This window comes from Cavia porcellus, unplaced genomic scaffold (assembly GCF_034190915.1).
Source record: "Cavia porcellus strain 051 isolate PalLab524CR breed Dunkin Hartley unplaced genomic scaffold, mCavPor4.1 scaffold_12, whole genome shotgun sequence".
NCBI lineage: Eukaryota > Metazoa > Chordata > Mammalia > Rodentia > Caviidae > Cavia > Cavia porcellus.
Genome location: NW_026947495.1, coordinates 18,855,035 through 18,872,310, shown reverse-complemented (window position 1 = coordinate 18,872,310; position 17,276 = coordinate 18,855,035). Strand labels below are relative to the sequence as shown.

Genomic DNA, 17,276 nt, shown 5'->3' with positions numbered 1-17,276 from the left:
TGGGACTACTGCCAAATATCTGCGTAAGTGTTTTGAAACTGTACTTCACATTTCCAGGCTTCAGTCTGCCTCTCTGAGAAAAAAAGATCATCAATTCCTTGATATTATTGATCGTACACAGTTGAAACAGGAGCAAATGAAATCATAACAGAGAGTGCTCTGTAAATATCTAAAGTACAAGGCAAATATTTCTCCAACCACTGGCCCTAGTGGTGGCTCGTACAGAAACTTTTTGCTGTGCTGCTTGCATCACAGAACAGGGAATTGGGAAAGGTCACAGACAGTATCTCACACAACCCTTCATTTGATAAGAAAATCCCCACAATATTAGGATTGAAAACAGTCTGTACTAAAAATCCCAGACACTGGGTTAGCCTGATACACCACTTTCTTTTAATCCTCAAGACATTATAAGGTAGATGACACTAGCCTAGTTTCACAGAATCTGAGGCACAGACAACGTAATTTGTTCATCTTCTGTAGCCACAAAGCTGGGGAGATCCTTTCCGCTTGATTGGGTTGACACCCAGAAGCAACTCAAAATTTCAGGTAATTAAAACACACATGTGCATGCATGTGAATGCGCACCCACACACACACACACACACACGCACACGCACACGCACACACACACGCCACAACCTGTGGAAGGTCCTAGAACTACAGGTAAGAATGCAGAAAGGAGTATATGGTGCAGAAAAATCTTGTGCTTCTCCTTGCTATTTATTCCCTTTATTAATGAAGGATATAACACAGGAAATCATTTGTCAGAGTTGTTGTTCCTTTTCCAGAAAAAGCATCTCCAGCCCCCAAAACAGTTTTTGGGTACTAGCTATATTTTTACCAAAAGCACTCAGATCTGATGAAGCTTAGGAAAGTAGATACAAGAAGAACATCATGTGTAGAGGGTGCCCAGCTTAAGCAAAGAACATATTTAGGAATGGGTGTCCAGGACAGGAGTGGCTGCCAATAACTAGATGGGAAATATTCCTCTGGTGTTAGTACCTTCTGTTTATTTCTACTGCTCTACCCCACTCTGCATCCAAACAGTGGCTCTGGGCACTGACTGAAAGCAGAAGCAAAAGAGGATCAGAGAGCATCCAGAATACCAGAGCATCCATCCATACTCCCACCCTAGGACCACAGCTCTGGACCACTAAAGTAACTTATTGCTCAACTCAATTTAGCTCCGCTTTCTTTCAGATCAGAAAACCCGGTTTTTAGCTTTTTGTGTCTGTTTCCTTTTCAGATCTGACTCCATTAATCTTGGATTTAATCTTAGTTATTCCTAAGTGGGATCTTGAAGTGTGAAGAAGGCAGAGAAAGCCTGCTGAGTCTCAGGATTCTCTCAGAGAATAAACAGCTCTGTTTTGGGGTCCCAGAGGGAAGGGCTGTAGTGGGATAGCTCTTATGCAGTCAAGATCTGCCATAGGTCTCTCAGGGCTTGAGACAAATATTTACCTCCAAGCACTCATACTTCTGGCATGGTAGAATAAGATATGCCCTAGAACTACAAAGGTTTGGAAGTTAAATCGTATTTTTTTCTCAGCTGGCTTTCAGAGTACTTTGTCAAACGCTGTGAACATAGCTGGTGAGCCTCCAGAATTACTTGCAATAGCTAGGTTAATTGTTCTCAACCACTGGTCTATAGCTAGGCTTTAAGAAACAGGAAAACCCTTGAGGCATGTGTGAGTTTTCCATAAAGCTAAACATATTCAACTTGAAAGACTGTCCTCTTGTCATGGGAAGTTTAAATGGCCTTTCCTCTAGGAAATTATAGGAAAAACAAGATTGTAGTTACTTTTAAAAATACTCCTGCCTGGACAAGTGCTGACCCAACATCAACCTTCATTTTTTGCTTTATAATTTTATGCGTTCATGAAATCAAAAAATTAGCTAACCACTAGTCTAGGCGCTCCTGTCCAGACCGTAACTTCTCAAAATTCCACTCACAACATGGAACATTCACAAATCCTCAAAATGCCAAAACTGATCGTGGAACATCATTTCCCATTCATCTTTTAACATCAGAACTAAATTTTTTGTTCCCAAATGTCTAACATGCGATTGAGTAAGTTTAACCTCTAAAAGAGCCATGCTTTGAGGGATACGTAACAGCTTTACAGTGTGGCAGTATTGGAGCATTCAGCAATCATCAACACGGGGCCCTGACTTTTCATATTCACAAAAAAGGTAAGGTACCATTTCCTTGCATCAAACAAAGTTTATCAAACATACAAGTCAAATTCTGAACCGAACTCTCTCAACCTCAAATTAACAAATTTAGCTTATAAATTTATAAAATTTAGGGTATTTTAGTATACATGCTGAAGTGAGCACAACTCAGACATTTTATCTGAAGTCTAGTCCAGAGGAAGACTGAACAGATGACAACACAAGCCAGTATTTTATGCTTATAAAATGTTCACTACCAGTAATGTATGTAAATACTTTACATGTACTAACTTATTTCTCATCCTGTCAGATGCAAAGTTAAGCCATTAAAGGTCAGATGGCCAGAGAGTGACAGAGGCAAAGCTTTTTTATTTCTTTTTGTTAAAATGAGGATTGAACCCAGGGCCTTCATGTTGAGCCATATTCCCAGTTCTTTCTTCCTTTATTTTTATTCTGAGACAAGGTCTCAAAATTCTAATTCACCTGCCTGACTCAGTTTCCCAGAGTGCTGGAATCAGAGGTGTGTACCACCAAGCTTAACTTCAGGGTGAAGTAAACCTAGGGAGTCTCTAAAGTCTGTGCTCCTAACTCCTCACTATGAAATCCTACAGAACCAGAAGATTTCTAACAAGAGTTGTGCAACTACCTTATTCATGGCTGTGTGAGTGGTGGAATAGGAGGGCACAATGCTTAGAGAGAGTGCTCAGACTAGAATCTTTACTAGTCCACCCACCAGTTCTCTGACCTCAGCAAACTGATTATGCTGAGTCTCACTTTCCTCAAAAGTAGGACTGGAATTATAATAGATGTCTAAAATAGAAACACTTTTAGGATCAGGTGCAAGGTAATGTTTATACAGCGGAAACAAACATAAGGTCCTCTGCTCTTCCTTTTTTCCAGGTGCTTAGGAAGTCCAGAAACAAGAACTGCCTAGAATACAGGAAGCTGACAGCAAAGGCCACTCAATCACAGCCTTGGGAAAAAGCTGGCCAAAGAGAAGTCTCCCAGAAGACTTTTAACAGTCAAGTAAGAACTAAGTGCCTGTAAATTGCCAGACACACTGATATAAAAAGTGAGCAAGACAAGCCCGGTGCCTGCCCTCATGAAGCTTGCAGTCTTAAGGGACAGACAGATAAATAATCACACACATCAATACACACAGTTATAAACTCCAGGGAGGAAGATTCCTGTGAAGGAAGGGAATGTAACTACATGAAGAACAAAGCAAAGGAATATGTAGGAAAGGAATATGTAGCAAAGGAAGGATTGGCAGAATCAAGATCAGAAGGATGAACATGAATAATGCATGTAAAGAAAGAAGTGATGAGCATTCCAGCCCAAAGGATATACAAAGGTCTGGTGGCAGGAGGAAGCATCAGTTTAGAAAAATCTGGAACAAAGTAAGAAGGGCTAGAATAACAAAAAATGAAAAACAAAATAAAAAAGTAAAGAATGAACTAAAGCTGAATATTAAATAGAAAGACGTTAGAACAAGGCTCTGGAGCTTTACCTTTATTCACAATATAATAAAAATGACTGAGAAGAACACTGAAAGAGCATAACAAGTAACAGTGTAATACTAGGGCGGTGCTGGTGAACCGTTTGAGAGATGAGTGCCCAAACAGCAACTCAAAACCCACTCATTTATCGCAAAGTGCCAACACTGCAATTAAACCCGAATACTGAGGGTTTAGTTTAGAAAAAACTTACACATTAACATCCTTCATCCTAAAAGAAAAATGACATGTGTGTCGTAGGTCCACCACCACTGAACTAGGGTCCTAGTGTACTGGAAACCTTTAAAACGGTGACAGGCAACACTATCACATTCTGTTGCAAAAAATCCATTACACACCTATAAACCCCAGGATCCAGGCCAGATGATCCAAGGGCCAGATGTATTATAGGAATGAGAGGGTAAGAAACCACACAGAAGATCTTACCTGCACAACAGGAAATATGTGAATAAAATCCATCCCTTGGATCTGGTGGGGTTCCAGCTGATGTGGACATTTCATCCTTGGAAGGACTGAGACAATCTTTTCTGACAGAGCTCTGTCAGAGAAAAACAAGCAGAGTGAAAACATAGTGAGTAGCAATAAATTTCTAAATTCTGGGCATCATACAAGGACTTAGGCTTCATAGATCAAGAGTAAGGGCATGACTGAGTTTCTCCTGGCCGAGTGAAAAATAAGAAAAAGTAGCACAACTTAGGTTTGCATGTAAGGTCACAAAACTTCATTTATTTAAAATGTTTTTCTTCCTGTTTTTTTCAATGTTGAAGTGTTTTCTTTATGAAATGATAGTGATGTTGAAGTGGCAATACTTGTAATACTTGTACATAGTAAAATAAAGTTATCACTGCTCCCTATTCTTTCACATTTAATTTTAATGACCTATACTTTTTATACTTTGGTACAAAAATATTTTAAGAGTACACACATTATTATGTGTGTGTACTCTAAAATCAATCCTAGATTTGGGAGAGCTACTATTGCCACAGAAAGGGAAACTTTCGCTATGATGAGGAGGTTTCTCAGCTCAGCCTGGATGGGACAGTTTATGGTCAGAGAAAGGAGGTGTTGTGTGCAAATCTACTCTTATCACTTTTCTCTAATCAGCAGGCATCAGATCTCTGATCTGTTTCTTATACCTTACTTATATCAATTTGAGAAGAAAGGAAAAAAGATTATTTGGTAAGACTGTAATACCAAAAGCCAAGGCACGATGACTGAGAAACTTTAAAAATAGTTACTTGGAATGGCTTTCTGGAGCTGTACAGAGAAATAGGGCTTCTAAGTTACATTTCTGTAATATCCACACCCAGAAAAAAAATCTTAGCTGGTCATAGCAGCAACTGTGATCTTGTTTATAAGCGAAGGACTTATCTCCTCATGAAGGCAGGCCCTGGTGAACAGAGTTACTTATAGCTTAGCAGATATTTCAAATTCAACAGATTTTGGGTCTCCCAAAAAGTTCCTTTTTCAAAGAAATCTCCACTTGTCTTGCTGTAGTTGCTTGCTGGGAAAATGACACACAGTTTCAACACAGATGAATAGGCTAGTGCTTTCAACTGACACTAAACTTCAACACAGCATGCAGACCTGTGTGGGAGCATGATATTTTTACTCCCTGGTAGTCTTAGTAAGAATAAAGTGACCTAGAGGCAAAAACTAAACAACCCTCATTATGGATTAGATCTAAGCTGTTCCCCCTAAATCCTCATGTGTGAAGAAGGTTGAGTGGATCGTGGGGGCACTATACTCACTAGTGAACTCATCCATGGATGGGCTGTTAGGAAGTGAGAGCTAGTTGCAGGTGGGTGGGTCACTAGGGACATGATTTGGGAGGACAGATCTCCTATCCCAGATCATGCCTTCTCCCCACTTCCTGGCTTCCATGGATGGAGCAGCTATTCCTCCTTCATAAACCTCTGCTATTCTTTTCCTGCCTTGGAGTCAGCCCATCATGGATTGAAACTGAGCCAAAATAAGGCTATCATCTTCTAAGTTGTGGTGTTGGGTACTTTGTCCAGTAAAAGGAAAGTGACTAGAACAATTCCCTAGAGAATGGTCTTTAAGTCCACACTAGAGCCACACTAAAGTTTGTTATCTAGAAATCAGTTTCAGAGATATAAGTAAGGAAAAACTTCTGAAACAGTCAACTCCACTGACCCACGTCTACTCTCATATGTTAAAAGAAAAACACATGGGGAGGACAGGCTGATACCTTACTGCATATATTCAGAGAGGGAATAAGTCTCTACCTATAGAAGAGAGTCAGATGGGAGAATATTTTCTGCCTCTTTCTCCTCACCTCTCTCCAACAGAAAGCAGTGAAGCTGCTCTAAAAGGGCTGAGAGGATAAAGGAAGCTGTCACGTGGAGGTCTCAGTCATTCCAGTAGCCACTGCTTTGTGAGGAGGCTGCTTTGGGACACTTATCTTTTCTGCCAAGAAATGTGTGGTCAGCACCAATGAGGAAGTTTGTGGCTAACAGGTCTTCTCAGGGATCCAACGGGATAGTCTGGCAGTGGAATATAAAAAAATCCCCTTGGTAACACATCGAGGCCTTCTCTAATAAGCTTTATTTTTTATTTTGATCTCTACCAGGCTCCCATGCCTGTTCAATTCCTTTGAAACTTAAGAGAGGAAGAGATGAGTGTTTAACTGCCACTGCTACTCAGACTTTAAGCTGAGCAAGTGAAGATAAGAACCAGTGCTGATTCTGAGTCTCGCTCAATGCATGTCTTAACTTCATTCAAGCTGGACACCTGTGCACCAAACCCTGAACACAGCCTTTCTATAGTTACATTTGGTTCAGCAAGAGGAGCGCTCCCTCTAGTGGTTACAAATCACCTGATTTACATAGGATTACTGAATCAGTCAGCAGTTTAAATAAAATCAAGAGATTGAGACCCCAAGATAATTCAGCACAACACCCTGCCTTCCAGCAGGGTCCTCTCTGAATACCCCTCAGCACTAGTCCATTCATCTGTTCATCAGTATCCCAAGGGAAGGATACCGCAGGCACAGAAGGAAATCAAAAAGATTTCCCACAAATATCCACCAGCCCCTACTCAGCCTCTTTCTGGAGCTTGGGATGGGTCTGTCGATTACTCAGAAACCAGGGGGAGGACAACAGAGGTCACCTGGTCTAAGATTTTAAAATGACCACTTGTCATTATGCGTAGTTATTTTTTTAAGTGTTATAATTTTTAAGTGTTCATGTACTGTTTTCTATTGCAGACAGTTTAAAATAAAGCAAGTTAGACCTAGACCTAAATTCCAGTTCTACCACCTACTCAGGAACTCTGATTCTATCACAATTCTCAGCTCTTATTCCAAACTGATTATAGATTTAATTTTAGAATTTTCCTGAAAAGTATGGCCAACTTATTATGAATATCCTCTTATACCATTTTAAAGGTAGTGATAGATGAAAATAGGAGGAAAAATAAAGATGCTAAAAATGTACATCCTAAGTAGTTAAAAAAAACAGGTAACAAATCAAAAAATGAAAGTTTAAAACTAGGCAACAATATTTTTTAAAAGTAATAAAAGATTGAAAGAAGATGAAGGGGATGCTGTGAGGAGTTTAGGTGAGATAATTTCCCATTCTTATCAGACTTTAATGAAACAGATAAATCTGTGATTGGAGATGAAGAAACCAAAACCTCAAACAGTTGAAGATGTTTCTTTCCAGGGAATAAAATGCAAAGAATTTGCAGTAGAATCTGGAGTAGAATGCAAAGAAGAGACATCAGTTTTGTTTTTATATCCTTCTGTTATATATGGATTTTTTTAACTTCAGGTATAGCACACCTATACTGTATAATCAAAACCTACCTCCAGAGAGAAAGAGAGGAGGGCACACACCTGGACTCCATGTACTGCCTCCTGAGGAAATCTTTCACTACAAGTGGCCTGTTGGGATGCCATGATCTCAGAGCAGCAGATGGCAGGGATGCAGAGCCCCGCTACTCATGGTTGACCACTAAAGTGCACAATGCTAAATAGTGTTCTTTTTAATGAAGCCTTGAGAGTAGTCCACTGGTCTTATTACTAAGAATTTGATTCCTAAGAACCAATTTTCCTTCTATAAGTCAAATGTGAATAGGAAGATTTATCACGTTTTTCTTTCTGTTCACTGCCAGAAAGCTTACTGCCAAATCTTTGGAAAACAAAGCATTTTGAGGACCTGTTACACATGTCCCCAGGTTTTTTTCCTTTTCTTTTACTCTGCTTTTCCACTATTATTGATTCTTGTGTATATTTATAACCATTTTTAATCCTTTTGGGAGTGTTTTTTCTTGAGAGAGGGTAATATTTCAGAAAATGAAATAAATCACAGAATTGTATATATCTGAACTCAAAAATTCACTTCTTTCAGATTACAGAACTGAGACCCAAAGAAGAAGTGGCCTGACCAAAGTCAGGGTGGCCACTGGCAGGTGTGAGAGCAGAACCGTGTATCCTAAATAATTTACTAACATGGTCAAGGCTCTGCTGAATCATGACACTGTGAAAGTGTCATGTGAAATCCCTAACAAGGAGCCCAAGCTGCCTTCTCTTAAAGGCAGGCAGAATAAGGTTCTGCCTAACACAATGAAGGCAATGGAAAGGAGAAGTCTCCTTTTCTTTCTCTAATCTATTTCCACCCAGATGAATGTCTTTCACAAAGATGAATTATACAGTCAATGGAAATGTGATCGAGAAACATGTTCAGCAATAGCCTCAAAATTAAACAATCTATACACTAGCTGTGTCACTCTGGCTTCTTTCAGCTTCAGTTCCATCTATTAACTGGAAGAGTATTTGCTGCAATGAAAGTTGAAAAATACAAGAAACATCTAGCACAACTTGAGACACTCAAAAGTTAGGTCCCCACAGCCACGCTCACTTGTGTGTATATATCTATGGCTACTTTTGCAGTATAACAACAAACCAGAGACAAGCCTAAACTATTTACTATCTGGACCTATTCAGTAGAAGTTTGCTAATCTATGATGTAAAGCAAAAGGGTCAGTGGTATAGCTGAGTGGCATAGCGCCTGCCAGGCAAGTGCAGGTCCTGAGTTCAATTCCCAGTACCAAAAAACAAAAACTATGAGCACTGTACTGTGAAGTTTATATAACACATTTAAAAAATAAACATACAGTACAAAAAGAGAAAAAGGAGGAATTAGCAGTATGTTATATGGGTCTTACACTATATCTGAAGTAATGCATTACTGAAAGACTAATTAATTAAAAATACATGTTACAAATATCTTAATATTAGGCAGTCACTAAATTTTTAAAAAGAAGGAAAATTAATAGTCAAGAGAAAAGATACAGTAGAGCCACAGAGAACTACCCAATCAGTGCAGAAAAAGGTCAATGAAAAAATATAAAACAACCAGCAGGAAGACAGATTTTTAAAATAAACCATATCATAAGTACATTAAATATCATCTAAACAGAGTAATTAAAAAATTATCAGATTGTTTAAGAAGGGAAATGTTCACTACATGATGTCTAAGGAAACCAATTTTCAAAATGAAGAAAAATTACAAGAATGTAAACACTATATACCATGAAACATTAAAAGAAAACGGCAGTAGCTATGTTAATATCAGACAAGTAGACTGCAGGACAGGAAGTATTACCAGCAATAAGGACCATAATAGGAAAAAGGGTCAGTTCACCAAGAAACTAAGAAATGAGATTCACTTGCCTGCTATTACCTTCTTACAAAGATACTAATGGCATGGACAATGTGTTTTGAAAAATCACAAACAGCTTTGGAACACACTTATGAATATTTTCTATAGGATTTTCTGACCCAGTTCTATTTTCCTTGGCTTAGTACCATTAGTTTCTATTACTGAGCAAATAAATAGTAATAGCAATTAAAAAACCAAAAAATCAAATCAAATATACTCTGAAATGTGCTACATGAAGAGTAACAAATTCGGGCTAAAAGAGTTGGAGATAATCCACAGGTATGCATTTAAAGTTTATATTAAGAATAACTACATACAGCATAATATGAATGAAAAAGAATGTGAATATAACACATAATGACCCAGCCCCACAAAAATTTCCTTCCAACCCACTTTATGCTCTTCTACCGCAAACTCAAATAACTTACATTTTTTGACCTATTGTAGAGTTTTCCTGAAAGAGCAAATCAACATCTATATCAAAGGTACAAGTGGTGATACACCAAGTCATTCCTCCTACTACCTGTAAGAAACAAAGAAATATTTGTTTTCTCTTTCTAGTTCAGGGAAAGCAGAAATAAAAGGTAGATAAACTACATAAACTGTTCTCAGTAAATATAGAAAATATGTGACTTCAAGAGAAAATGTTCTCCTCACATTCATCTAAAATAGCAGTTAAGTAAATCTTTCTGCAATTTTGGAAATGTTCTATACCTGAACTGTTCAACACCAGTCAGTCATGTGTGGCTTCTGAGTATTTGAAATGATAATGTCATTTTTATTATTAAATGGGTATATTATCTACAGATCTTCTTCGTAGTAAGAGGACAGACATCAACTTTCAGCTGAAAGATTTTCTTGACCCAGTTTCAGACAAGTGCCAGACTCCAGAGGAACTGTTTTATAGACCAGACATAAGTGCAGTGGGGTTGGCATTTCTGGGCTTGTTATTTAATTTCCACACAAATTTTCATCTATCTAAAGAAGATGGAAATCTGTGCTCTACTTTTTTACAGGATTTCTAAGATGCAAATAAGTCTCAGGCCAAAAACCACTCTGAAACAAAATGTTTTTCAAACACGGCTTGATATAGCAATAAACAGTAAAGTTTATCTCAGGCTACATTTTAGACTCATATGATATGTCCAATATAATAAAGATTTCAGGGTCTCAGCCCAAATCTAACTAGAAGTTCTATGGGTTAGGCCTGGACACATATTATAAAATAACCCACATGACGTCATTATGCACAGCCAGGACTGTGACCTCCTAAACTACTCAGTATTAGAGTCCTAAAAATTTCCCAACCTGCTCCATAGGTCAGATACATTCTGCGCACAGTATACTGTGCCACTTATTGTATCATGCCATTCATTCTATGCATGTTAGTTTATTTGTCTCTCTTCCGCAGGGGTATCAGTGCCCTTAACCTCTGTTGTGGTATCGTAATTGTTCATGGTTCTTCTACATTAAAATATTCTATTTCACAGTGGCTTCTCCCTCCTCCAAACTCAGAGCATTTGCTATCAATGGAATATATGTCAACTGCCTGTGAACACAGTGACTTGGAATAATTGTTAACTCAGATTATTTTATAACATGAATTTTATAACCTCATTCTACCTGTAAGTTCCTTGAATGAAGAAAGTATTTCTTTGGCTTGTTGCATTTTCTAAAACTTCATGCATAGTAACTTAACAATCTGGTGGCTGATCCTTAATTTCTTTAACTAGGAAAAAATATTTCCATAATGAATCTGCATTAAGGATGTTAACAAGGAAATGGAGGAAGCAAAAACAATCTCTTCCTTCATTCTCTTCCATGACAAACAGTGAAATCCTCATGAGAAACAGTCCAGTGGTAAACTTTCCACTTACTTTGTCAAAAGGTGACAAGCCTTTAATTCTTGCCCTGAAATATCCAGCTGCAACCAAGAGTTCCAGAATTTCAGTCAACTTGACATTTTGTTCTTCATCTTCTCTTGTTTCGACCTAGAACAAAAGTCACAAGTGTGGCTAGTAAAAGCTATCTTGAATAAAGGGAAACCAAGTATAATGCCACAATCTCATTATCAAGGAATAGATGACAATGGCTTATTCATTGCCCCAGATTTTCTGTGAAATTCAATAAGCATCTACACAAACACGGTCAGTGTTGCCAGAATTCCAAAATATGAGGTCTCTACTCTTCAAGAAGCTGTTAATCACCATAGCTGGTTGGGAGAAGAGTTTACCACATGCTAAAGGAATCCACAGAAAAGGAAGATTAGAGCACATTATCTTTCTTTTCTTTAATACATGGTCTACACGACAAGCTTCTCAACTACATTATAAGCTCTTCACAGACAAAACAAGACATTTGGATTTTAAACTGTACTCATTCAGTCTGGGAAGTTACTGACGAGAAGAACAAAGAATGACATTCAAATAAGTAACCTTTTCTGCATTTCTTTTCTAGATCCCTAAGCAAATCTATAGAAGGTTTTCAATGCAGACATATAAAGGAATAATTATTGCCACATAATATACTGCCCTTAAAAATATGAATGCATCAATATATTTAAATTTGGATTGATTTGAAATTTTCAATTATATCCTCTTTACTACAGGTATTTAATACTTAAATCCACTTAAATATTCTAGGTTTTTTGCAACCATCATTTATTTTCATGAGCTGCCTTTCCTGTCTTCCATTATTGTAAAAAATTTAAAAATCACTATTCCGTACAAAACATCATCAAAGGGTTCTGGTTCAAATGTTCATGCTTATCTCTGACTTTCCTCGTACACCACCACCTGCTATATCTTCCTTTGCTGTGCACCTCACATATAGCACTCCCTTTTATTCATATTTCATGTTGTGACTATTATAACTGCCTCTAAATCTTTTTTGCCTCACTCTGTCTTAAAGCTTTCACATAGTTCCTCTTTAATCCCCAGTCCTTATCACAATGTATCATATACTGTTTATAAGATAAACTTCAAATTTCTTGGTTCAGCAATTAGATATTTGGCTACAACCTCCTCTTTTTTCAGTTTCATCCCTTTATTTCGCCACCAAACAATCTTAACATGGTTGTGGCCAACCAAGCACTGCTCATTCTCATTTCTTTACTTCACAAAATTCTTCTTCCCCTGACATTTTCTAATAATCTCGTGATCACTGTCAAATTCTAGCTCCTATTAGATGCCACCCCTTACAAATCCTGCTGAAATGTTCATTTCTGCATCACCATTTTATGTCCATCCATGCCATTCATGCAATGAAGTACCAAGTAGCTCTTCTGAGTAATATGTCAAGTATTACATACATGCCTGTATTATCGACTGAATTACCAGCTTGCTTATTAAAGAATCTATATATTATACATATTTGTTTACCTCACTGGAGCTAAATGAGATTTGGTTCAAAGAAATACTGTTGTGGTTAGGGTGGAGTCTCAACTTGACTGGATTTGGGATTTCTCTGGAGAACTGGTAGGTGTGTCTGGGTGAATCACAGGATTATGGCCCTGGTTACCAACTTCCTTTCTCCTGTCCCTTTCTGGCAATTTCTCTCCTGCTCTTCTCCTCAAAGGCCATGAACTAAGCAGTTTTACTCTACTGTGCCCTTCTGCCATGTTGTTTCTGTTTTGGAGTCAGCTGACCATGGACTGAATTTCCTTAAAACATGAGGTAAATTAAACCTCCACTTTAAGTTGTGGGTGCCTAGTATTGTGTGTAATAAAAGGAACAGACATACTTACAAAACAGAGAATGATACACAAGTGTTACATGAAGTCATGTATTAGCAGTGTTTTTATAGTCATAACACTGATAACAGAAAATCAAATTCAAACTCTCAGGAATGGGAGGATATACATTAATACAAAGTTAAACATGCAATTAGCATGTCCCATGCTAATGAAACTATAGTGCAGGGCAACTGAAAATTTATTCACAGTCATTCATTTTCATCAGAATTTTAATTTTAATTGGGTGTATTAATCACCTTGGGGAGGTGACACTCTTGAGCTACTGTACATTTTACTGATCCCCTTTTTTTCAAAAAGACTCTGGTCCAGCCTATGAAAGGTTCTAAAGATTAGCACTCACTAGTTCTTACTGACCACACAAAAATCAAATAATATTATTCACACCCTGTTTTTCTTCTCAAAAGGTCTGGGATGGCTGAGAAACAACTAGAAGTGAAGAGCCTCAGAGAAAAAGACAAATATCAATTCATGAAGATGCAGTAGAAAATGATAATCAGACGATACAAATATTGTCTTAAAATTCCTGGTAAGTAAAATTGGAATACTTCAATTTTTCAGTCACCATATATCAGGAAAATCCTTCCACGAAGCACACAACATATCATAGGAGGATCTCACTAAAGAGCTCTAGGGACCACCCAACTGCAAATGCATGATCACTGGTTCTCATCCATTCATCCCCAGAAAAGAGAACTGTACTTCTGCAATACAGCCTGTGAAATAACTTTTTAGCACAAGACACTGGAGCTGGAATATTTGACTCCAAATTCCCTTTACAGATTAACTCTGAAAATGGAAAAGGGCCTCCAGCTAATACACAAAGAATAAAAGAATAACCTCTCTTGAAGCCATAAAAAGCTACCTAGATGACTAACACACATTTAAAACTAAAATTCTGATAAAAATAAATGACTGTGAGCTCTTAAACAAGGCCCAATAAATTTTCAATTGCCCTGTCCTACAGTTAATGCAAGCTGGAAGGCATGGCCAAGCCCAGCTGTCTTTTTATCCTTCACAAACATTCAGTAAAGGGTTTTAAAAGTTGAATTTAATGAATTAGCTGGACTGGGCTAATGATAGCTGGATGAGAGACTGGTCTAAAAATCCGATTATATTCATTCTGGCTGCCTCCAAAACTGCGAGGAACTATTTTACGCTCTTGGGAAACAATCATAAAAGTAGACTCAGCCTCCTAGCAGTGTGCAAAAGGTTACAGGGACCCAGCAGCAAGTTAAAGATTTCCTTCCCATTTGTAGCACAAGAGGGTTTAAGATGGAAACTGAGTGACTGAACTGATAGGATTCTACAGAAAAAGGCCAGATTAAAGATCGATGACAGCCTAGAATTAAAAAGCAGCAAAAAAAAAAAAAAAGAAAACTTCAAAAATCATAAAAAAATTTTAACAATCTTCCATGAAACGAAAGCAACCTGCACGTCTACCTGACGTAGGAGTTCTAACAACGTAACACTTGCTAGGTCTTCTTAAAACAACTGGACAATGGATCTGCCTTCTGGGGACACTGACTATGCCAGTCCTTCCATCACTATATTCCCAACTGGGTACAGAACATAATGATTCCTCAATTAGTGGGAATTAAGAACTGAAGATCTGGGAGGGGTACAGAGAAGCAAAAGGTCAGTGGGAAGAGACTCCTCATCACGTCCCAGCATCAATCTCCCAGCCAAACGCCTGATTCACAACTTTAGAAAGGGGTGGGGATGCGTTGCTGGTGGCGTCAATTTCTCTCCAGAATCTAACAAACTAGACTAGTTTTTAGAAGAGAAAATTCACACAAACCACCTAGCTAAATGATATTTTCAACCAAAAGAAAATGAATGTGCTTTCGCTTTATTTCCAAACAACACACCGATGATCCTGTCCCTGGGACCCAGTAACAAACACTTCTGAGAAGATATCTGTGGTCGTTTGGCAACGCAGCAAATTTCCGCTCCAGGCTCGGTTCTCCACTACAAGGTACCACCGAAGCGCGCGTCCCCACTCCAACACCACCCCAGTGCACACCCGCCTCCCAAACTTCCTCCTGCCGCCCAAGCCCAAGCGGGTAAATGCAGAGGCACAGGCATTCCTTCACGACAGGGGGCCGGAGCGCTGACCTCTGGACCCCACGGACCTGGAGAGAAAGGGGAGGTGGTCCAAGGCCACACGCCCTTTGCACGACGGAGGCAGGACAGTGCTGGCGAGCACCTCTCGTGACTCCGGCCCCGGCCGCGGGGCAGCCGTCAGCGCAGGGGGAGGGGCGCACGGCCCGGGACGGCTGCAGAGGTGGCGGCGCACGGGCTGCGCGGGGCCAAGACAGGCAGGGTTCGGGCTGGAAGAGCCCTTCCGCCCCGGAGACCCGCGAGCCGCTGAAGTTCGCCCCCAGCCGCCCACCGCCCCTCCGACGCAGGGCGCCAGGCTCTCCTCCTCCGCGGTCCGGGATGGTACTTGCCCTAGGTGGACACCTGAGGAAGGGGACCGGATACCCTTAAAGCACCCTGGGCCCCTCTCCGCCCACTCCCCACCTTTCGGCCTCGCCTTAGGAACTCTGACGTGCGAGCGAGACTGAGGTCCTTACCTCAGGGAGATCCTGGCCCTCTGGCCCCTTGGGCAACCCCATGATCCGCCTGGGTTGACGATGGGCGGCAGCGAAGCCCACCAAGCGTCCGGAAGAAGCTGTCCCTCCAGCGGAGCCGCTACCCGGGTGGAGTGCAAAGCAGAAACTTCCTCAGTCGCCGCCGCGACCAGCGCCGGCTCCCGGGAGCCGCGGCTCGGCGGAGCATGCGCGCCGGAGCGGAAGCGCGGCGCGACTGCGTCTGCGCAGTGACAGAGGGGCACCGGGGGGCGGGGCCGTAATGCAGAGTAGGCTAGAATCTGCCCCCGCCCTGTGGGGCGGATGGGGTACTGAGTCTCCGCGTAGGGGCTCTCAATTTCCTTCGAAGGGATTCCTGAGAGGTGTTCTTTCCGCATCTTAGAGCTGTTTTGCATTCTAGCTCCCTTCTCTGCCTTCTCCAGGCATCAAATGTTCCGAGTGAGGCCGGTTCTCCGTACAAGCCGTATCTGATGCTTCCAGCTCCCGGGTCAGAGTCGGGACACAGATAAGCTTGGGGATTCTAGCTCCAAACCGGGCTCCAACCCTGATTAACGGGCTTCTGGACAGCTTCTCCCTATATGGACCAGAGAATGTAGCTCCCAAGTATTCCTCATGCCCGCTGCCCTCCCCAGCATCTGAACCTATAACATCTTGTTGCTAGGACATTTGGTTTGGGATAGTCCCTGCATCCCCTGCCTCGCCCCAACCCCGGCCTCAAGGTTATTCCTAAGAATGCAGCCTTCTTTCAGTCTGTTTTGTTAGCTGTGGCATCACATGTATTATGCACCTCTTGTCTGTCCCAGAGGATGGCACTATGTTAAAGGGATTCTCTTTTTTGCCCAAAACCCCGTGCCTTTTCCAAATGGCTGCTCCATCCCCCCCCCCCCGTTTTTTAGAGGTGAAGACAGAAGTAATTGCATGAAATCGTTTGCTGTAGAAAAGAGCCTTTACAAAAGGGAAGGGGACCAAGAGACAGAGGGAGAGGCGAGGGAGGGAGGGGGATGAAAAGATAATTAGGATGTGTTATTTACATGTAACACTTTCCACGAAGAATATTCATTATGTACTGTGAATGCACTAATAAGAACAAAAATTTAAAAAGAGAGATCCTTATGGGAGTGGGGAGCAGTGTGAGAAAATGAGCTCCTTTAGGTCAAAAAACATTTCTCTCTTTATCCTTCTTTTTAAAAAAATAAGTACTTAGTAACTGTGTTTGCCATTAAAAAATTCATTGCACTTTTTGTACTCTTCATAGTTCATCCTGAAAAATCAGAAGCTTGTCTGGAACAAGAGCACACAAGCAGTTGAAAGGGCCATAAGTACATCATTTCTTTCTGAAATGTAATTAGCAAAAGTTACCCAGAGCTGTGTGCCATCCCCAGTCCCAGTCCTCAGTTCTCTGGTGCTCATCCATTGTGAAGCAAACAAAACTTAGTTTCTAAGGTGCTCATTCTCACAATTTCTCAAATAATTTATTTTTGTAACCTTTAAACTGTCCTTCACTGAAACGGTATAGTTGAGAGGAAGTAGAGGGTTACTGATCATTTATGAC

General features: G+C 40.2%; 1 protein-coding gene across 2 annotated transcripts in view; it reads right to left on the bottom strand.

Annotated features, from left to right (window-relative positions):
- Ccdc93 (coiled-coil domain containing 93) overlaps positions 1 to 15,922 on the bottom strand; it is a 78,775-nt gene extending 62,853 nt beyond the window's left edge. The window contains exons 1-4 of one of the 2 annotated variants that reach the window (XM_013142499.3): positions 15,710 to 15,922; positions 11,257 to 11,370; positions 9,808 to 9,902; positions 4,119 to 4,230 (exon numbers count right to left, since the gene is read on the bottom strand). In XM_013142499.3, coding sequence (XP_012997953.2) covers positions 4,119 to 4,230; positions 9,808 to 9,902; positions 11,257 to 11,370; positions 15,710 to 15,751 — 363 coding nt within the window. In that variant the 5' untranslated portion in view covers positions 15,752 to 15,922. The remainder of the gene's footprint in view (positions 1 to 4,118; positions 4,231 to 9,807; positions 9,903 to 11,256; positions 11,371 to 15,709) is intronic. The other variant, XM_013142500.3, reaches the window with a different exon arrangement.
- Positions 15,923 to 17,276: the final 1,354 nt, after the last annotated feature.